The sequence below is a fragment of the Eublepharis macularius genome, chromosome 10, assembly GCF_028583425.1.
Source record: "Eublepharis macularius isolate TG4126 chromosome 10, MPM_Emac_v1.0, whole genome shotgun sequence".
Taxonomy (NCBI): domain Eukaryota; kingdom Metazoa; phylum Chordata; class Lepidosauria; order Squamata; family Eublepharidae; genus Eublepharis; species Eublepharis macularius.
In genome coordinates this window covers 88149705-88171840 of record NC_072799.1, presented here as the reverse complement: position 1 = coordinate 88171840, position 22136 = coordinate 88149705, and the positions used below count along the sequence as shown (strand labels likewise).

The 22136-nt window shown below is 42.8% G+C and overlaps 1 protein-coding gene across 2 annotated transcripts in view; it reads left to right on the top strand.

Annotated features, from left to right (window-relative positions):
- PDGFRA (platelet derived growth factor receptor alpha) overlaps positions 1-22136 on the top strand; it is a 91265-nt gene that overhangs the window by 25567 nt on the left and 43562 nt on the right. For both annotated transcript variants that reach the window (XM_054989514.1, XM_054989513.1), the window contains exons 4-12: positions 1090-1356; positions 4019-4149; positions 8270-8441; positions 8537-8726; positions 11154-11269; positions 14223-14346; positions 15735-15928; positions 18212-18306; positions 18398-18530. In XM_054989514.1, the coding sequence (XP_054845489.1) occupies positions 1090-1356; positions 4019-4149; positions 8270-8441; positions 8537-8726; positions 11154-11269; positions 14223-14346; positions 15735-15928; positions 18212-18306; positions 18398-18530 (1422 nt within the window). The remainder of the gene's footprint in view (positions 1-1089; positions 1357-4018; positions 4150-8269; positions 8442-8536; positions 8727-11153; positions 11270-14222; positions 14347-15734; positions 15929-18211; positions 18307-18397; positions 18531-22136) is intronic.

Here is a 22136-nt window from a genome sequence, read left to right as displayed (position 1 = left end):
CCTTCAACCACATAGTGAATTTGCACTGCCAATCAGATCTCCAGTGGCCAATCAGAAGCCCTGCTGGGCAAAAGTCTCACCTGGCCCAACCCACTTTCTAAAAATATGTGGTGGGTACGCAGAAAGTACCATGGCACCCACGGGCGCCCTGTTGGAGACCACTGCCTTATACAATCATTCATGACTAGCAAGATCAGAACAAATGGCAAAATACATTTTATAAAACAAGAAAAAGTTATACACATTTGCAGACACAAGGGCTAGAAAGCTGGGCTTTTTAACAGTCTGAATTTTACAGCCATTAATTTATTTAACAGCAACATTTGATTTATAGACAGCACAACTAACAAATGTTAATTTACATTTCTACAAAGTGAAAAAAATACTTAACCCCTCCTCTCAGCAAGTCTTGAAAATTAACCATTGATTTATGAGTGCTGGAAGAGAAGGCAGCCTAAAGAAGTATGAAAGCAACGAGGATAGAACAAGGCAAAGAATCATGTGGAGAGAAGGGAGCTTTGAAAGAGACTTGCTGAAGTAGTATCTTACTTTACTGCTTTTCCGTGGAGCAGATTCTGGAGGGTTGTTTATTGTCTCTTGCTCCCTCCCCCATCCCTTCCCGTTAATTGTCTACATGCCAGGCTAATTTTCCAGTCTGTCAAGGTTTTTTACCCCCTGCGTGGTGTTCCGCAGGTATGCTACATTGTAACAGTAACAGGAGCAAGTCAATTTTAACAAAAATTAAAGAGTGACGGTGAGATAAGGAAATGCATTATTAAAGGTTCCGTTGCTATTCTGCCAATGGCCAGGAAGAAACAAGTTTATCTCATTACACTGAATGGGCTTATTTCTCACTAAACATGCTTGCGTCTCGCTGCTGTGTGTAAATGAAACATGTCAATGCTTTAATGGGAAGAGAGAGTGGAGCTGCACACTTTCAGTTCTGTTTTTAGCTGCTTACTGAGGAGTAATTCATCTGTTCAAAGCAAACTTCGTGTGGGTAGTTCTTTGTCGGGGTCTGTGGTTTGAACTGATGTACCTTAAGGACACAATTTATTTGTCATACTTTTCTCCTCTCATTTTCAACAGATCCAGCGGTTCCTTTTGTTCCTACAACCCCAGAAGATCACATTATCTTCATCACTGATGAAGACGAGTCTTCCGTCATCCCTTGCCGCACAAGCGATTGTAATGCTCAAGTAACCCTCGTTAACAGTGAAGGAAAAACCATATATGCCTTCTACGACAACAAACAGGGCTTCATCGGAAACTTCTCTGCAGGCTCCTATGTGTGCAAGACGACCGTGAAGGCAGCCGAGGTCCTTTCTAGTGAATTTATCGTCTATGTTTACAGAGGTACCTTATGCCATATTTTCACTTTTTAAAATATTTTTATTGAAATTTTTAAAACAAATTAATACAGAAAAGAAAGAGAAAAACCCACATATCTTTGAAAAAAGAAAAAGCAAAAAAGCAAAAGAAATTAGGAATAAGTACTAATTTTCTTTGCGAAAAGATATATAAATATTACGTAACTCCCAATTTATCCTTACAATCAATATTATGGCTTAATTCCAAATTTACCCTAAATAACTACTTGTTACATACTTTCTCAAAGGTAATGAGCTTGAGATTCCTCTTATACTCTGGAGGATGTGATCGTTGATATTTTAGGGTAGGGTAAACATTGCCATGACCGGACCTGGATAGCCCAGGTGAGCCTGATCTCTTCAGATCTCAGAAGCTAAGCAGGGCCGGTCTTGGTTGGATGGGAGACCTCCAACGAAGACCAGGGTTACAGAGGCAGGCAATAGCAACCCCCCTCTGTTAGTCTCTTACCATGCAAACCCTGCTAGGGGTCACCATAAGTCAGTTATGACTTGAGGGCACTCTCCACCACTCCAAACATTGCCATGAGCATTAGAAAAAGGGCCCCTTTTAAGTGTTTCTCTAATAAAGAGGGTTTGTGCCTACTATGAAAACAGGAAAATGAGGCCACCCGCTGACAAGGTATAGGTCTTAGGGGATTCCCTAGGTGTAAAGAAAAATATGGTTTTGAAAATTAAATAAACGGAAAAAATTACTTGCCCTGTTCCTTGAGGCATGGAATATGGATAGTAGTTGAGAGACAATTAAAAAGGCAGAGGGAGACAGGGAAACTGGCCTGTTGAAGCCCTGGGAGTTTACAAAATCCAGGAGAGTGTTGAGGGAAATATTTCTTGTGTTTTTACACCCCCTGCCTTTGATTCCTTGTGAGCCTTTTGCTCGCTCACTGGACAGACTTCGCAGTCAAGTGCTTGCCATGAAAACAGAAAGGGAACCATGCTTGCAAATAAAGTTGAGGTTTCTGCTTATTCAAGAGACTACTATCGAGGTGTGTACAAATATATTTGTAACCTAAAAAAACATTCCCAACAGCTTGAACAGAACTGAATGTGCTTAGTTCCCTGGGAATAAGCAACTGAAAGTCTCTTAAGCAGGAATGGAACAGAATATCATAAGGAATACAGCCTGCGCAGGCCCTGAAAATTAATGGCTGTAAAATTCAGACTGTTAAAAAGCCCAGCTTTCTAGCCCTTGTGTCTGCAAATGTGTATAACTTGTTCTTGCTTTATAAAATGGCATTTGTACTTTGGCAGGTGGTACTGGGGGGGGAGCACATCCCCCCTTCTCTCCAACAAAGTTAAACAAACATTTTTGAAGCTAGTAAGTGAGATGGGGGCAAGTGCTCCTCCCCTTACAAAGATCCAGTTGGCAGAGAGACAATGCTGTGCCCGGGTAGTGCCAAAAAAGGGGCACTCGTGCACATTGCATGTATTCCCCCTTCCTGCCAACCGAGTTAATTAGGAGGTATAGCATAACGTAAAGCCTTTCTCCCTTTGGGATCTGAATGGCAGACAATGCTGACAAGGAAAACAAGATGCTCCTGGCTTTGTACCTGTCTGCTTGCTGCTGCTGCACGATAAGAACCAAAAAGAAACAAACTTCTCAATGGGAAGGTGTCACTTGCTTACAGGGCTTTTTTTCTGGGGAAAGAGGTGGTGGAACTCAGTGGGTTGCCCTTGGAGAAAATGGTCACATGGCTGGTGGCCCCGCCCCCTGATCTCCAGACAGAGGGGAGTTGAGATTGCCCTCCGCGCTGCTCGGTGGCGCGGAGGGCAATCTCAGCTCCCCTCTGTCTGGAGATCAGGGGGCGGGGCCACCAGCCACGTGACCATTTTCAAGAGGTTCCGGAACTCCATTCCCCAAGAAAAAAAGCCCTGCTTGGTTATAACTTGGCTATATTTGGTTCACCATTACAGAAGCCATTTTAACAAAACAAAACAGTGATTTCTTCTGGCTCGTTTGTTTCATTCTGTACACTCATAATTATAGCTCATATTTGACAAAGTCACGGCTGTTTGTAATATGTGGAGCAGTTTAAGAGGTATTAGAGCATCCCTAGTTATAGGTGGTATAGCATAATGTAAAGTCTCTCTCTCCTTGGGATCTGCATGACAGACAATGTCAGTCAGGAAAGCAAGATGCTACTGCCACTGCGCAGAAAGGACCAAAATGAAACACACAGACTTCAGTGGGAGGGTGTCATTATAACTTGTTTTCACAGATTTGGTTCACCATTCCGGAAGCTACTTTAAAAACAAACAAACAGCTGCTTCTTCTGGCTCGTTTCATTCTGTACACCCCTAGTTATTGCTCATATTTGACAAAGTCACAGCTGTTTGCAATATGTGGAGCAATTTAAGAGGTACTAGGGCAGGGCAGATGTTAAAAGCCAGCAATGGTAGTTAGAGTAACTTTTGTAAAAAAAGAAAATAAATGTAGTACATACCTGAGGGGAATTGTCTTCGACATAGACAATCACTTTCTGAAAGGACCACTGGTTTATTGTTACAGACTTACTCTTTCTCCTTACTAAAGCAAAGAGTTCCCCTCAAAAATTACGCAGAGAATATTGTTCAAAGGAGCCTCTGTAATGTGCAGTGTGTTTCTTAATTCTTTTTCTTTCTGCTTCCAGCTACTTCACAGCTTCCTGTTGAGATTGGGTCCCTCAAGACTGTGTATAAGACTGGAGAAACTATTGATGTAACTTGTGTGGTCTTTGATAATGAACTGGTGAACTTAGAGTGGAGTTATCCAGGGAAAGTGGTAAATATTCCCCTTTGTTCTTGAATAAATTACCAGAGAAGGCTTTAGATGGAGGTTTTAGGGTTTTTAAAAAAGTTCCTGAAATCAAGAGAGATTAAGAGAGAGCAATTTCTTGTCACATTTACTCAGTATCAAGGCTTCATTGTGTCTAAACATGCAGAGCCTTACAAGAGTTTATGAGGAGATGAGGACCATATGAACTTGACAGGAAAGGAGACTATGGCTGTACAGTAATAACATCAACTCGAACCTGTGGTCTGGAAAGTATAATGGAATAAAAAATGGAGTGTTCTTAAAGTTGCTCACATGTTAATGCTTTTTCATGACCCCACAAATGACTCCTATTTACAATCTGGGGTTGATTCTTCTCTTAGGTACACTGGTATATGCAGTAGTTAAAGTGCTAGGTTAGGAGGAGGAAGATAGTGTTTCAAAGTCACCGTCACAAAACCCCTTGGCTGGTCCTGAACAAGTCAGTAGCTGTTAGTCAACCTAATTCACAGGTTGGTTGCCAAGATAGATTCAAATTCACTGGTACCCAATGGAAGGATGAAATAAATAATTAGAATGTTCATCACAGCTACCTTAATAGAAAAAGTAAAAATAAATCCAAGTTTTCACATTTGAGCGAAGTGAAGTTTTGTTTCATACAGTCCTGTGATAAATTCTTACTAGCCTCACTCATGCACCAGAAACATTTTGCCCAACTATCTTTGATGCAACAACAAGAGCAGGGAAACCCCCCCCGGGTAGTCAGCAACTGGAAAAGGAATGCCGGGAATATACAATCAACAAGGTCTTCAAAATTTATAACCAAATTTTTAGTGCAAAGTGTGCAAAAGTGCAGTGTGCCAATCAAATAAATATAATTTATACATACATTTATACAGTCCAAGTCCAACAATTGTGCCCAGGAGGAAGTTGTCAATACGAAACGGGAATGGTATAATATGCAAGCATAATCCCGTCGGCACGTCAGTTTTTCATCTTGACTTGGACTGTGAACACTTTTCCCTCTCTTTGAAGACTCTCCACTTATTTCCAGCGGGAGCATTATTGCAGCTCCCATCTATATGCTCGCTTATGAATAATACGGACTAATGAATGTTCATATTTATTACTTGTATGTATAAATTATATTTATTTGATTGGCACACTGCACTTTTGCACACTTTGCACTAAAAATTTGGTTATAAATTTTGAAGACCTTGTTGATTGTATATTCCCGGCATTCCTTTTCCAACTATCTTTGCTGGCAAAATCTTGGTTTTTCCCCACAACCACCTTATGGGAGCAATCCTAGGTATGTCTATTTGGAAGTAAATCCCATGTTTTTTACTAGGGCTTATTAAAAGTTAAGTGTTTTTGGGTTACAGTTTGAGTTATGTGATTATCCCAACTGAAGTTTCATTTATCATACTAGCAAAATTCGAGTTCAGTAGCACCTTAAAGACCAATTCGATTTCCCGGGTATGATTTCTAGGGAACTGTGTATAGTTCTATTTCTAAATGTATCCGACAAAGGGAGCTTTGACTCTCAAAAGCTCATACCCTAGAAATCTAGTTGGTCTTTAAGGTGCTACTGGACCCAAATTTTGCTCTTCAGCTGCAGACCAACACAGACATCCACTTGAAAAAAATTATTATAATGTGACCTACACAAAATTGATTATGAAAACATTTTAGTCTTTCTGTGTAGCCCTTGGCAATTTTCATAAAGCCCTTCACTGTTCTCCCCCATTCTTTCTCAACATCTTTGAAGAGGCTTATGTAGATTTTGATCTATTAGAATAAGGGTGCTCTCATCTTATTGGAACTCATCTGCTCCTCAAATAATCCTTCCTTATACAATATGTTGTTCTCAAAATGGTCAGGATTTAGCAGCCAGGGACACTGGCCATTTTCACACTCTTTAACGTAGCGCAAAACTCATGCAATGGGGGCGTCTTCATGGCGTCATTTCTGACATCACTTCGTCATGGTTTGGCTAGGGATCCTGGAGGTGTTTCCCTATCTTCTGGGCATGGAGCAGAGGTCACTGGGGCAGTCGCGGGGGGGGGGGGGTGTATTTGTGAATTTCCTGCATTGTGCAGGGGGGTTGACTGGATGACCCCAGAGGTCCCTTCCGATCCTATGGTTCTGTGATTCCATTTGTGTGGTGCAATGACATCAGAAACCATGCCATGAGGACGCCCTTGTTCTGTCAGTTTTGCATGATGTTAAAGAGTGTGAAAATGGCCACTGTTATCCTAAGCAGCGTTACACCCTTCTAAATTCATTAAAATCAACGGGCTTAGAAAGGTGCAACTCTGATTAGGATGGCACTGTTATAGAAATGCCAGGCTGCCCTTTTCGCCACACTGCGCCAAAATTTTGCCACACACTGCAAATGTTTATTAAAACAAAAAAAGTTTTAAAATCATTTCTCTTTATTTATTTGTTCACAAGATTTTTACCTCACCTTTCCTGGTTACATAGGGTCCTCAAGGCAACTAACAAATTAAAACAAAATATCTTAAAAATAATTAAAATCAACACTTAAAAACATCATTAAAACAATTGAAATCCACAAATTAAAATGCATACAGAAAATAAAAACAGCAGAAAATAAAAACTGGGGGAGGAGGGATCACCGAGAGTACGCTAAGCGGAACAAAAAAGTCTTCACCTGCTGGCAGATTATGGCAACAGAAGGGGACAGATGAATCTCCCTGGTGAGAGACTTGCTGAGTCTTGGTGCCACTACCAAGAAGGCCCTCTCCTGGCATGCCACCCACCTAATCTTGGAAAGCAGAGGTACCCAAAGCAGGGCCTCCAAGATAACTGGAGTGATTGGGTTGACCCCAAACCATTTAGGGATTTCAAGGTCAGCAACAGCACCTTGAATTGTGCCTGTAAACAAATTGGAAGCTAGTGTAGATGAGCAAGGGCTGGAGTGATGTGTTCCCTATAAGCCACTCCAATCAGCATCTCAGCTGCAGCATTTGCACCAGCTGAAGTTTCTGAGCACTTTTCAAAGGCAGCCCCACACAGAGAGCATTGCAGTCATCTAATCGAGATGTAACCAGGATGCCTACCATGGTGGCCAGATCTTTCCTGCCTAAGAATGGCTGTAGCTGGCTAAGCAGTTGAAGCTGGTAAAAGGCATTCCTAGCCACAGCGGCCCCCTGTTCATTCAGCAGTAGGCCTGGGTTCAAGAGCACCCCCAAAGTACGGACCTGTTCCTTCAAGGGGAGTGCAATCCCATCCAGAATGGGCGATACCTTAAATACTGGGTCAGACCTTCCACTCACCAGTAGCACCTCCATCTTGCCAGGATTAACCTGCAGTTTATTAGCCCTGCATTCACTCTAAAACTGCCTCTGGGCACCAGTTCAGGGTTTCTTCAGCCTCCCTGGGAATGCAAGATAGAGATGAGTCTTATCTGCATACTGGTAACAACCCAGCCCAAATCTCTGGATGACCTCATCCACCAGTTTCATGGAGACAGGGCTTTTTTTCTGGGAAAAGAGGTGGTGGAACTCAGTGGGTTGCCCTCAGAGAAAATAGTCACATGGCTGGTGGCCCCGCCCCCTGATCTCCAGACAGAGGGGAGTTGAGATTGCCCTCCGCGCCGCTCAGAGGCGCAGAGGGCAATCTCAGCCCCCCTCTGTCTGGAGATCAGGGGGCGGGGCCACCAGCCATGTGACCATTTTCAAGAGGTTCCAGAACTCTGTCCCCCCACATTCCCCCTGAAAAAAAAGCCCTGCATGGAGAAGTTAAAAAACATAAAGCAGGACCAGAACTATCACAAAAGTGGGAATGAGGGGCGGCCCAAGAAGCTCTGCTGGGGAGGGAATTTATCCGATCTCAGGGCCAAGCTACACATGACGAATGACACTTGAACAGCAAGTGTATTTCTCCCTGTTCACTTGCCCTCCACTCAATCCACTTGCCGTTCAAGTGTCATTGGTCATGTGTAGCTTGGCCCTCAGATAAAGAAATTATCTGGAGCTGCGCTTCCTCTGGGAGAAGGTTTCATCAGAGGTGATGAGGCGGAGGTGGAGGAGGGTTCGTCAGAGTGCCGAATTATTTTCCGTATTGTTTAACAAAGTTTTTCTTGCCTTTCTTCCAAATGCAGAATAACAAAGGCACGATCACAGTTGAAGATATCAAAATTCCATCCCAGAAGCTGGTGTACAGCTTGAACATCCCAGACGCGTCAGTAGAAGACACTGGGGATTATGAATGCGCGGCCCAGCATGTGACCAATGATGTTACAAAAACCCAAAAAATAGTAATCACAGTTCATGGTACAATCTGTTTCTTGTTTCCATGAGATTCCCCGTTTACCGACCAAATTGCCTGTTATTGAGAGATACTTATGGAGGCATTTATTCTTTCATAGATAAAGGGTTCATCCGCCTGGAACCCCATTTTAGCCTCCTGGAAGATGTCCACCTACATGGAGTTAAAAACTTTGTAATTGATGTGTATGCATACCCAGCTCCCAGAATGCTTTGGCTGAAGAACAACGTGACTTTGATTGAGAATCTCACAGAGATAGTCACTAGTTCCAAGCAGATGAGTGAAACAAGGTAAGAAAATGCTTGCCAAGGTATTGGAAGATATCTTAACCATTCCATTCTCTATGAATCAAAAGTATTTCCCCAGAAATCTTGGGACTTAATTCTTTAAAATTCTGCATATGGAATTTGGCAGGGGCGGGGGTCATGTAGTTTCTTTTATTGGTTTACTTTTCCTTTTGAGATTATTGATACTGCAGTTGTAACCTGGGCTGTTGCCACACGGCTTACCTTATTCTGCAAAATAGCGAAATCTCGAGTGAAATCTCGCAAGAAGATGCTGTTATCGCATGATAACAGCGTCTTCTCGTGAGATTTTGCTCGAGATTTCGCTGTTTTGCAGAATAAGGTAAGCCGTGTGGAAATGCCTCTGGTTTTGACAGTCTTTTTTTTTCTTGCCAGGAACTGTAGGACTGTAAGGGAAGCTGAGTCAAACTCCATGTTACGTTTGTTTTATATTCATTATAAAAGACTTTTTCCCCATTCCAAATGTATTCACTGGGTTGCTTTTTGAAGGAGGAGAATGGTTTAACCCTTTCTTTCCCTGCTGTTTTCTCATTGAGTGGCTGCTTCTGCCTCCTTTAGGGGGAATCATATTCTTTCCTCAGCAGGGTGCAAGCAGTAGGACAGCTTTCCTCCCATCCAGAAAGCATCAGGAAATAAAATGGTTAAAGATCTCCGTTTTACTTCCTTGAAAAAACAGCCCCAGTGACTGCAACTGGAAAAGTAAAATGTCTTTCAAAAAGGAACAAAAGGGAAAACTTAATGTGTAGCTTGACCCCATGGTTTAACAGCACTCCCATGAAACCACAGTTCCCAAGGTTCTTTAGGGGAAAGCTATAACAGTTAACCTGGCACAAAATGGATAAAAGCTTGTAGGATAGACACACTTCTTATAAATTCTCCATGTTTTCCAGCGACTGATATTGATTGTTCTCTCCTTTTGAACCTCTGCAAAGTTGTTTCATATCTCTGAAAATTCCTCTGGGCTGATTGTGCTATGTCTTTGAGCATAATTTTTTACTTACTTTCTCAGTCTGTCGTATTTTATAGTTCACAAATATAATCCACTAGTTAGAACTACTTTGGATGACTCACTACCATTCTGGCACAGGGCCATTTTGACATATTTTGTGTCATCCCAAGCAAAGCATAATGTCGCACTGCTCCTTGAGCAACACACCATGGGTTCATATACAGTTGCCTAGGGCCTATACATTGCAACCTCAGGTCTCCTGTCCTCCGATCTCTCGCCTCTCAGTTCCCTTCAGATGCAACCTGGAGTGAATCCTCCTCCTCAATCCCTCCTCACCCTTCTTTTGATAGAGGGCAGCAAGACATACACACCACATGGGACTCCTTGACCTTTCACAAGATTCTCGTAGAATCATGTAATCACAAGGGGCCTCACAGACCATCTAGTCCGACCCCCTGCCCAATGCAGGAAGACCCTAAAGCATCCCTGACATGTACTCATCCAACCGCTCCTTGAAGACTGTGGGGGAACCCACCAAATCCCTCGGCAGCCAATTCCACTGCTGGATTACTCTTAACATGAAGAAGTTTTTCCTAACATCCAGATGGTACCTTCCCTCCTGTAGTTTAAATCCATTTTTTCAAGCCCTATCTGCTGTGAACAGGAACAGCTCTCTCTTCCCTCCCCTAACTGACAGCCTTTTCACTGCTTAAAGAGAGCAATCCTGTCTCCCCTCAACCTCCTCTTCTCCAAACTGAACGTTCCCAGGTCGCTCAGTCTTTCCTCGTAGGGCTCGGTCTCCAGGCCCCTGATCATCCTGGTTGCTCTTCTCTGCCCCCGTTCCAATTTGCCCACATCCTTTTTGAAGTGAGGCCTCCAGAACTGCACACGATACTCCAGGAGGGGCCTGACCAATGTGGTATATAATGAGATAATGATATCCTGTGATTTGGATGTTAGGCCTTTGTTAAGACACCCCAAGATTGCATTTGCCTTCTTTACTCCTGGCTGCACCATAAACGCAGCCAGTGGTTCTCCTCCATAATCTTCTGTTCCCCTTGCATTCCTCTTCCTCTGATCTGTGGCTCCCCTTCTCTCAGTTGCCTCCCGAGTACTTCATAGTCAGCCCTAATGCGCTCAGTGGTGTTCATGGCCATGTCGTTTGTTCCCACACGGACCATCACAAATGGGTAATGGTGGCCTGTTGGTTTGACTAGCTTGGCCATCTGGTCTGTGATAATCTATCTCACTTAAATTTCACAAAATTTTGTTCCACTAAATAGGATTAATACCTAAATAGGATTAATACCAAAATGTGTACTTCAAGAAGGGCAACTTCAAAATGTTGGTATTTCGTTGTAGTGAGGCTTTCTTCGACACACTTCCAGAAAGGCTATTTATTTTACTTAAATTTATTTTCTATGCTATTTTGCAAAAGTTAATGCAGGGTTCTATCTTCATAGGTATCGAGGTGTATTAAAACTTATTCGTGCCAAGGAAGAAGACAACGGAAACTATACTCTTGTAGCTCAGAATGAAGATGAAATTCAAAGATATACTTTCTCTCTGCTTATTCAGGGTAAGCCTATAAAATGGATACAATCCACATTAAATTATAATAGAGAGGCAGAAGTAGGACTGACATTATGGAGTTTGGTATACATTTAAACATCAAAATCCATTGGGTAGCAAACAGATGTAGACTACCAAGTTATGGCTGACAAAAGGCTAGACTTTGACCTAGCCACGAAACGAATGCTTATGCCATCCTAAGCAGAGTTACCCCCTTGTAAGCCCATTGACTTCAACAGACTTAGTGAGGAGACTGTAATTCTGCTTTGGATTGTATGTTGGGTCACCTCGAACTACTCATTCTCTCTCAGCGTCACCTACCTTACAGGGTTGTGAGAGGCTAAAATCGGAAAACCTTCATGTAGGCACAGGAATTTGATCCCTGGTTCTAGTCCAACTCTGTATCTCCTATATCATACTGATTCTCACATGTGGGAATTTTCTGTGCAAAGGAAGCTAGTAAATCAGGAAAGTCTAGGGTAGAGCCCGAGAACACATAAACACACCCCTAACATCACGTTTTCTATATGCAGGGGGCTTTTTTTATATGAGAGCACTTACTAATGTGATTTCCCCACCATCAGCACCTGCAATCGAAATGCTATCAATTCTAGTATTCTCTTTGTGTACATCAGGCCAGAATATGTACACAGTTGCAGTCTAAATGATAGAGCTAGAATGTTTTTTCTACCATCCACTCATCCCAGTAAATTCTGTTTTCAGTGTTCTAAAGAAACAGCATATGATATGAACAATTACATCTAATTATCTGGAAACAAATATAATTTCCATGAAGGATACTTTGGAAGTTATTTCAACCCCAGATGTTGACATATTTACACATCTGTTGTGCCTGACTCACTGAAATTGCCCTTTCACATGAACTTAATTTGCAGAGAGAAAGAAGTGCATAAAAAGAATAGGGAATAATGGTGCAAAATTAACCATTAGTGGAATTAGTGTTTCATTTTTTTTAAAAAATGGGGTTTTTTTGTGGAAGGAATTAATACAGATGCCTGCTTCTGTTTCCATACTATCAGGGCTTTTTTTCTGGGAAAAGAGGTGGTGGAACTCAGTGGGTTGCCCTCGGAGAAAATGGTCACATGGCTGGTGGCCCCGCCCCCTGATCTCCAGGCAGAGGGGAGTTGAGATTGCCCTCCGTGCCGCCAAGTGGCGCGGAGGGCAATCTCAACTCCCCTCTGCCTGGAGATCAGGGGGCGGGGCCACCAGCCATGTGACCATTTTCAAGAGGTTCCAGAACTCCATCCCACTGCGTTCCTGCTGAAAAAAAGCCCTGCATACTATCATTTGGTTTCTTTGTTTATTGAGCTTGTAGCTTGCTTTTTTCTGAGCAGCTTACAGTGCAATTCTAAGAAGAGTTACTCCAGTCTAAGCCTATTCAAGTCAATGAGCTTAAATTGGAGTAACTCTTCTTAGGATTGCACTGTTAGTGGCTTACCTATGTTTTGTAAGCAGGGTCCCACCCAGGCAACCCTTGGCTTAAGCATCTTGGTCGGTCAGACCATTCTGTTGTGGCTGAAGAGAAGATTTCCTCATATTTTATGTCCAATCTGTGAACTTTCCCGAGAGCTGAAGAAGGAGTCACAGAGTAAATACAGACCACCAGTTTACCACATAGAAAATATGGGGAATTTTTTTACTTCTTAAACTGGTGCTACAATACACATAAGCAAACAAATCTGTAATTAGTATTTCTCTATACCCTGTTAACCAACTCGTTTACTTTGCCAACTCTGTTACCAGCTCATTCTCCATTGTGACCACGTGACCTTCTCCCTGGAATAAAAAAGAGGGAAAATCACCTCTAAAAGTTGGCTTTATACATTAAAATAAAAACTAATTGTACACATGTCCCCTTCTACATGTATAGATATATGTTTTTAATACACGAACAACCATAACTTCAAAGTTCTTGAGGTACTGTTCCTTGATTTTAAAAAAGTAAAGTGAGTTTTTTAAAGCTCCTCGGAAAACCTGTTACTTTAATCTTTCAAAATAAATGTACATCATACGACATTTTAAAAGATGAAACATTATGGAGAATAAGCAGGAAAGGTCAACCACTCTTTAAAAGAAGATTCTAGCCATGAAACTCTACAGGAAAATTCCTAAATTCAATGTCATCAGTAATAGATTACTAATACAAATGGACATCCAGTCACTCTGCAAGATCCCAAACTTTTACCACACATATACATGGCAGTGCCATTGCTAATTACCATGAGTAATTTTCATGAGTAAACTTATCTCATAAGTACAACAATCTGGGCTACCATGTTCGTGGTCTCTTCATTCCGGCTTCCTATATTCTGATTTTGGATATATTGTTTCCAATACATATCCATCTTTTCTATAGCTGTTGTGTGGACTCTACGAGCAGAACCACAAGTGACAAAAGGCACAGATTGGACACTTGTCTGCTTCCCTCAAGTTTTGATGGGAAATGTAGGCATCCTAGTCTTGCAGCTTGGCTCTCTGACTGCTGTCCAGTGCACTTTCCAACGGTCACTTGTCCAACATTCCGCCAAGCTGCCTACATTTCCCATCAAAACTTGAGGGAAGCAGACAAGTGTCCAATCTGTGCCTTTTGTCACTTGTGGTTCTGCTCTACTTCTCCCTGTGGAATATAATTATTATTGAAGTCAATTACTTCCTAATTTCCATTGAAGACAAGCTACTATCTTGACGGTATGCATGTTTTCCTCAGAGTTCAATGGGACTTACTCTTAGTAATGGTCAAGGCTGAGGCTCAGATGGTATTTTCCCACAGCAACACTGGACTACAGCCTACTGTCTGCACCTAAGTTACTTACATTACTCAAAGACTTTGGAATGTTTTGATGTTCTCAAAGGAATGCTTGAGTGTGCCAGTCAGTCAATAGTCTCTTCAGCACTACAGGGAGTCTCATATAAACTTATCCCGACACTTTTCTTTCCAGTTCCAGCTATAATTCAGCACCTGGAGGACGATCATCATGGCTTGGCTGGGCAGACAGTAAGATGCGTGGCAAAAGGGACACCCCTCCCCTATGTGGAATGGCTGGTTTGCAAAGACATTAAAAAGTAAGAATGTTCAAAGCTGATCTTCTTTGAATAGCATCCATTTTACAGTGTGGTCCAAATCCTTTGCAAAGTGCAGACATTTTTAATTTGGGCTGGGGTGATTTGATTTACAGGAATAAAATTCCTCTACACAAGCTATAGGATGTAGCCATATTCTTAATGTATTGTATTATTTATGTCCAACCAGGTGTAATCTGTTTTTTTTTTATCAAACAGTTCCTAATAATCTCTGGGCCTATAAAGTGCATCTGCCTAACATGTTTCTATAAACCAGTTTGGCTGAAGAGCCTTTAAACCTAGAAGATTAAACAATTAAACCTGGGATCCACAGGACCGTCTCCACACATGCAATTATTTCCACCCACAGAGTGCAGCTTTCTTGCCTCCCATTACTAAAATTGCCAGCCTTCTGTCAGCAACCTCTGGGACTTTGATGTGAGTGTGTGGACACTTAGGAAAACAGTATTGCGTGATGTTGCAGCATCACTTTTGCTCATGTATCCAAAAGTGATCTCACTGACTCCAGTGAGTTCCCAAAACTCTATGATTTTTACCATAGAAAGGATATTCCCAGAGTGCCATGCAACACCATGACACCGCTTTCAGGTATATAAGTGACATTGTGGTGTTGTGGGCCGCTGGTTCTCCCCACTTGCTTTGCTTCTCCAAGCAACAGTGGGAGTCCAGGGACTGCGGGGGGGGGCAGGGGGGAGGTTGCTTGGCAACTTTGCAAGGATACCCTCCACCTACTACAGCCCAAAATGCCTCCCATGCTGCTCTTGCCCCTGAGGCATTTTGGGCGGTAGTGGGGAGGGAGAGCTGAGAAAGTCACACTCCATGGTCAGAAATCAATTCGCCTGTGGGAAAGCTTCACTGGATCCAAGCCCAGATATGGTTACAGCAGAAGCATGTCCCGCCTGCTGGATATCCTTACTAGCAGGGCTTTTTTTCAGCTGGAACGCGGTGGGACGGAGTTCCGGAACCTCTTGGAAATGGTCACATGGCTGGTGGCCCCGCCCCCTGATCTCCAGGCAGAGGGGAGTTGAGATTGCCCTATGTGCCGCTCAGCAGTGTGGAGGGCAATTGAAACTCCCCTCTATCTGGAGATCAGGGGGCGGGGCCACCAGCCATGTGACCATTTTCTCTGAGGGCAACCCACTGAGTTCCACCACCTCTTTTCCCAGAAAAAAAGCCCTGCTTACTAGAAATTCCAGAAGCGCCTGTAATAAGGATGCAAAAGTTGTGAAGCCTTCAGAGAGGGGGAAACTTGATGTCTGTAAATAACATACTCTTCTGTACTAAAAGGAGCTCTATACAATTTCCTGTAAGAATGACAGCGAGCCATGTTCAGGCCAGACCTCACCATATTTACATATGCTCATCTCCAGATGCAGCAATGAGAGCTCATGGACACTTTTGACTAGTAATATCTCAGATATTACTATGGATGCTCACCTTGATGAGAAAAGCACAGTGGAGAGCCAGGTGACCTTTCAGAAAGTGGAACAGACGTTGGCTGTTCGATGCATGGCAAGGAACGACCTGGGTACCGTTACACGGGAACTGAAGCTTGTGGCTCCTAGTAAGTTTAACTTGGTCACTTTGAGAGCAAGCCTAAGCTGGTCTGCTCTGAAGTAAACTCCATTTTGTCCAGTCGGCCTTCCTCCTGGGAAAGTGTTCTCAGGGTTCCAGCCTTTGTGTACAATTTAGGACAGCTACTATCCGCTCTTTAGGCAAATCCAATCCTGTTTGAAAAGATTTATGCACAATAATGTAATAGCATTTTTTTAAAAAAAAAATCTACTATGAAAATAAATCGGACAGAGTGTCATAAAGCATGATGCTTCTGGCATGGATTCATACGATTTGGAAGAGATCTTTAAGTGATGCCTTTTATAGATCGTTGGGGTTCTTCATAATGAATGTTATTCATATTGGTATATCCAAGGCTATTAAAAACAGACCAAGGCAATTTTCTTAATGTATTTGATATACTGACTTGAGTAAATTGCACTCACTTATCGGTTGCTCTGAATAATTACTGTTGTACAACCAGGTCTCTTAACCTAGTGTTCACAATGCCCCCCCCCCGGTGTATAAAACCTGTTGTGGACTAAAGATTCACTTTGCTGCTCAGGTCTCTGAAAGATTATGCTACAGTAATAATGCCATCCAGGGCTTTTTTTCTGGGAAAAGAGGTGGTGGAACTCAGTGGGTTGCCCTCGGAGAAAATGGTCACATGGCTGGTGGCCCCGCCCCCTGATCTCCAAACAGAGGGGAGTTGAGATTGCCCTCCACGCTGCTGAGCGGCGCAGAGGGCAATCTCAACTCCCCTCTGTCTGGAGATCAGGGGGCGGGGCCACCAGCCATGTGACCATTTTCAAGAGGTTCCAGAGCTCCGTTCCACCACATTCCTGCTGAAAAAAAGCCCTGGTGCCATCCCAAACAGAGTTACACTCTTCTAAGCTCATTGATTTCAATGGACTTAGAAGAGGGTAACTCTACTTTTGATTGCACTTTCTTTTGGTTCCCCCCACCCCACCCCTTACAGTAGGAGAATATCAAGAACTGGAATACCTGGAGAGAACTGGAATACCTGGGACTGATGTTGCCTTCTCCCAGGGCTTTTTTTCTGGGAAAAGAGGTGGTGGAACTCAGTGGTGGAACTCAGGACCACACAATGATGTCACTTTGGGTCAGCTGGAACAAGGGGGGAGTTTTTTAAAGTTTAAATTGCCCTTGGTGAAAATGGTCACATGGCCGGGAGCCCTGTCCCCTGATCTCCAGACAGAGGGGAGATCTAAACTCCCCTCTGTTTGGAGATCAGGGGGCAGGGCCACCGGCCATGTGACCATTTTCAAGAGGTGCTGGAACTCTGTTCCACTGCGTTCCAGCTGAAAAAAAGCCCTGCCTTCCCCACTAAATCACGGACTTTTCACAACTTTCATGCTTGGGGGAGGAGAACAATATATAGAGGAAATACTGGCCTCACATGGGTCTTTAATCTAAAGAAATGCCGAAAACAGCCGGTGGTAATTAAAAGAGAATGCAAGCAAATAACATTTGACCACTTGCAAGTCCCTTGAAGTGTCCTAAGCTCATGCTTCACTTCACTTTAAAATCAATGGGTTGGATCTGGGGTTACCAGCCAATCACTGGCAGCCAGCAGGAGACGCTCGGGGTGGGGACAATGAAACTGGCATTGTGCTGACGCTGTGCCGTCGCTTCTGGGTTTGCGCTGCAACTGATGTCACAGCCTTGGTATGGCAGTGATTTTCCTCCCCATTTTGCTCCTGCTGCTCTACAAAGGCTCTGATGAGCCAAGTGGGAGGTCTTCTGCCAAAGAGGGAGACCCTGAGCTGGATCCCACAGATCTCTTCTGCTAACAGGAGCTCCTTCCTCCAGCACAAGGCCCTTTCCCCAGGCACAAGAGGCTCTTGCATCAGGGGAAGGTGTCTTGCACCAGAGAAACCATTAGTGGAACAGATCCTTCCAAGGGATCCAACTCAAAGAGACTTAAAGCCACTTGACTTTGCCATCTCCTATTTAAAACAGAGACAAGCAGCTCCAGTTCTAAATGTAAAGTCAAGAAAGAAGATGGAGGATACAAATAGACATGCTTCTTTGAAGGCTTCCATTCTGTAATATTTCTTTGTTTTTGTGCTCATGAGGTCTATGCCTCAATTCGACTTTCTGCTAGCCAATTGGTTTCTGCAGGCCCATTTAATCTGATCGGTTTTCTTTGAAGTTATCTGTTAGCCTTCAATGCCCATGACGTTTAAAAGCAAAAGCCATTAGAAAACCTGCTTAGCTATCCATCTGCTGGAGGTGAAAACCTAAAGCACGTATTTCCTTTTCCCCACAGCTTTAAAATCTGAACTGACCGTGGCTGCAGCAGTCCTTGTGTTGCTTGTGATTGTAATAATTTCATTGATTGTCCTCGTAATCATATGGAAAAAGGTAATTTAGATACAAGCTTCTTTCGGATTGAGGCTACTCAGTAGGGAAGAGAGGAGCTAACATTTGGAATACTGTGTTTTTTGCCCTGCAGAAACCAAGGTATGAAATAAGATGGAGAGTCATTGAATCCATCAGCCCCGATGGCCATGAATACATTTATGTGGATCCCATGCAACTACCCTATGACTCAAGATGGGAGTTCCCCCGGGATGGATTAGTGCTGGGTAAGGGCCATAAAAGTCGCCTTCTTGTGCAAAGGTAGAAATCTTATTCATTGTGTGTGTGTGTGTGTGTTATGTGCCATCAAGTCGCCTCTGACCTATGGTGATCCTATGAATGAAAGACCTCCAAAATGTCCTATCATTAACAGACTTGCTCAGATCCTGCAAACTGAAGGGTGTGGCTTCTTTTATTGAGTCAAGCCATCTCGTTTTAGGTCTTCCTCTTTCCTTACTGCCTTCTACTTTTCTTAGCATTATTGACTTTTCCAGGGAATCTTGTCTTTTCATGATGTGACCAAAGTACGATAGCTTCAGTTTTGTCATTTTAGCTTATAGGGAGAATTCAGACTTGATTTGATATAGTACCCACTTATTTGTCTTTTTGGCTGTTCATGGCATCTGCAAAATTCGTCCAGCATCACATTTCAAATGAATCCATTTTCTTCCTGTCAGCTTTCTTCACTGTCCAACTTTCACATCCATACATGGCAATGGGGAATACCATAGTTTGGATTATCTTGATCTTGGTTCCCAGAGAGACATCTTTATCTTTAGGGATCTTCTTTAGCTCCCTCACAGCTGCTCTTCCAAGTCTCGATCTTCTGATTTCTTCATTGCAATCTCCCTTTTGTTTTTTACAGTACAGAGCCACACTATTCAAAGCCAATTGACTCTGATGAATTTAGAAGGATATACCTCTTCTTTGGACCATGCTTTTAGACAATGTTATCAGAATATATGGTGCTTGGGTGGTGGAAATGCTGTCAAGTCACAGCTGACTTATGGTGACCCCATAAGGTTTTCAAGACAAGATAGGGGTAGAGGTGGTTTGCCATTGCTTGCTTCTGCATAGTAACCCTGGATTTGCTTGGCATTCTCCCCTCCAAGTCCTAGAGAGGGCTGACCCTGCTTAGTTTCTGAGATCTGATGAGATCAGGCTATTTCGGGCCATTCAGGTCAGAGCACATGGTGCTTTATAGAATGACATAGCAAAAAAGACAGATCTAAATTTTGATAGAGAATGAAACCAAAGGGGGCGAGAAAAGGGAGAAACTTGGGCAGTACTAAAGCCTATGTTGTTCTGAAGGGAAATGTCTTATGCCAAATGCTCTTCTGGTGAATCCAACTTGACTCCCTTTACAGCTGGGGGTTTGACCCCAGTTGGGGTCTGCCCTCAAGTTTTGAAAATATATTTTGCCATATTCCATAGGTTCGACTGTCTCAATCACAAAAGCTAGTCACACACAGACATGGTAGGGGTGTCTATATATTCAGGGGACTCTACAGGTATGCAGAAAAATATTCTTTTGTGAATTAACCAAAAGAGGGAAAACTTATGGCTTGATGAGCACTCAGTGTGTTTCAGGGTCATGGAATACTGAGAGTCAATTAAAGGGGGGACCTGAATCTAGGGGTGTCTCTGGGGAGATACCTGAGAACTCCCAGAATGCTTATGAAGGAGATGGGGGGGGGGGGTTACAAACTCCACCCCCTCCTTCTGCCATTTCTGCCCGGCTCTGGAAGGCAGCTCCAGCCATTTCCATTCCTGGCTGCCCTCTGGTTGTGATCCCACACGGTTTTAGACTGGAGAGGTGAAATTGACAGAGCCTTTGGGGAGGTGAAGATGAAATTAACAAACTCTCTGCGAAGCAATCTCCGCCAGCTCTGTCTTTTAAAACTACGCTTCCTGGTTAACGTTGCATCTCCCTCCACTTGATGAACACGCGCCCAGGAGTCTCATGTAGAGAGACACTTTTTCTGCAGTGTGAGTTTTGGGCGGGCCATACTGTTTAGTGTCTTGGGAGCAGGGCTGTTGAATGTTTTTTTGAAACCACGACATTTTTCAACTTTTTCAGATTTTTCTGCAAGGCTGGATTGACTTACAAGTTTATAGGGAAGTGTTACTTGCGTGTAAGTGGCCCCAATTCCCAGATATAGGTATTTGCAGATCGGAGCTGCTTGGTTATTAGTATATAAGACGAACGTTTTGATGCTAAGAATCAAAATATCTCACCCTTGCTTTCCACGTGCTTCTTTCCCTACCTGTTTAATGAAATCATGTTTATCTCCCAAGAATGTTTAGAATGTATACAGGAAAAATATTTCCTTAATATCTCATTACACGTACTTCTCTTTAAGATATAAAAAGAGATGATTCAAGTAATAGAGAAATGGTTGTGGTTCACTCTCAGACACATGTATTAGAAGGAATCTATGGCTCAGGAAAAGCATTACTTAATTAAATCCACTTGGTTAAGAGGAAATCAAATCAGACTGTTAAAAAATGTATCACGTAGTCTGGGTTTAATTAGGTACATGAAACAATAATTAAAACTAAGGATGAGGCAGTGGTGTCCCTGTCTTTCTGACTAACTAGCACAAGTTTTAAGGCAAACTTTAAAACATTTCAGTTTATGAGTAAATGCATGAGTAACATGCAACTTCAACTCTGTTGGATGTGTACCATAGTTTGTTGAAATACCAAATGTTCCTCCTTTTGGATACAAATGTGTTAAAAGACTGGTTTTCAGTTTAAGAAAAGTTTTAGTTTGTTATGTCATTGGCAGCTCTGTTAACTGGCTCTTAGTAGGGGAGCAGCTTGATTTTTAATAGCATTTTAAATAGTAAAAATCTTTCTGCACTTCACCATAGCTTAAAACAGGCCCAGTAAGAGACAACAGAGCTTTCTTGCAAATACTTATTCTTAATTACACTGAGAAATCTCTGTCTTTTGGTGCTACACCTCTGAAGATGCCAGCCACAGCTGCTGGCGAAATGTCAGGAACTACAATGCCAAGACCACGGCAATACAGCCCGGAAAACCCACAACAACCATTGCATTATTTGTTTATTAGAAAACTTTGCTCTATGATTTAATTTTTTAAATCATATTTCACAATCAGTCTTGTCTCCAGGAGAAGGGTCATTTATAAATGATAACAATTTGTCTTTTTAGGATATTGCCACCTGTAAACGCCCTTACCTGTATAGCCCAGGAGAACTTGATCTTGTCAGATCTCAGAAGCTAAGCAGGGTCAGCCTTGGTTAGTATTGGATGGGACACCTCCAACGAAGACCAGGGTTGCAGAGGCAGGCAATGGCAAACCACCCATGTTAGTCTCTTGGCTTGAAAACCCACCACACATTAGTAAACAATCCCTGAAGTAGCAGCCACTTATATGGGCTTAGCCACATGATATAATCCTCATGGAGGCCACAAAGAATTTATATTGTGTGAATAGCTCCTTTCAGTTTGCTTCCAGGCTAGCCTGAACTCACCAGATTGTGGCCCCAAAGCAGGGTCAGCTCTAGTAAGTACTTGGATGGGAGAACACCAAGGAAGACAGGGTCTCTACGTAGGGAATGTGAAACCATCTCTGAATGGCTGCTGCCTTGAAAACCCTATGGGGGTAGCCTTATGTCAGCCATGACTTGATGCCACCTTCCACCAAACAGAAAAGCATAAGGGGTATAAAATAGCCCTGGAATTCTATTGATTTTTAGCATTGGGGGAAAATCCCACCCTGGTTGCTCTTTTAGAGGCAGAATGAAGCAGAATGCATAGACAACTGGCCATACAACTTTTAGAACATTGTCACAATCACATTA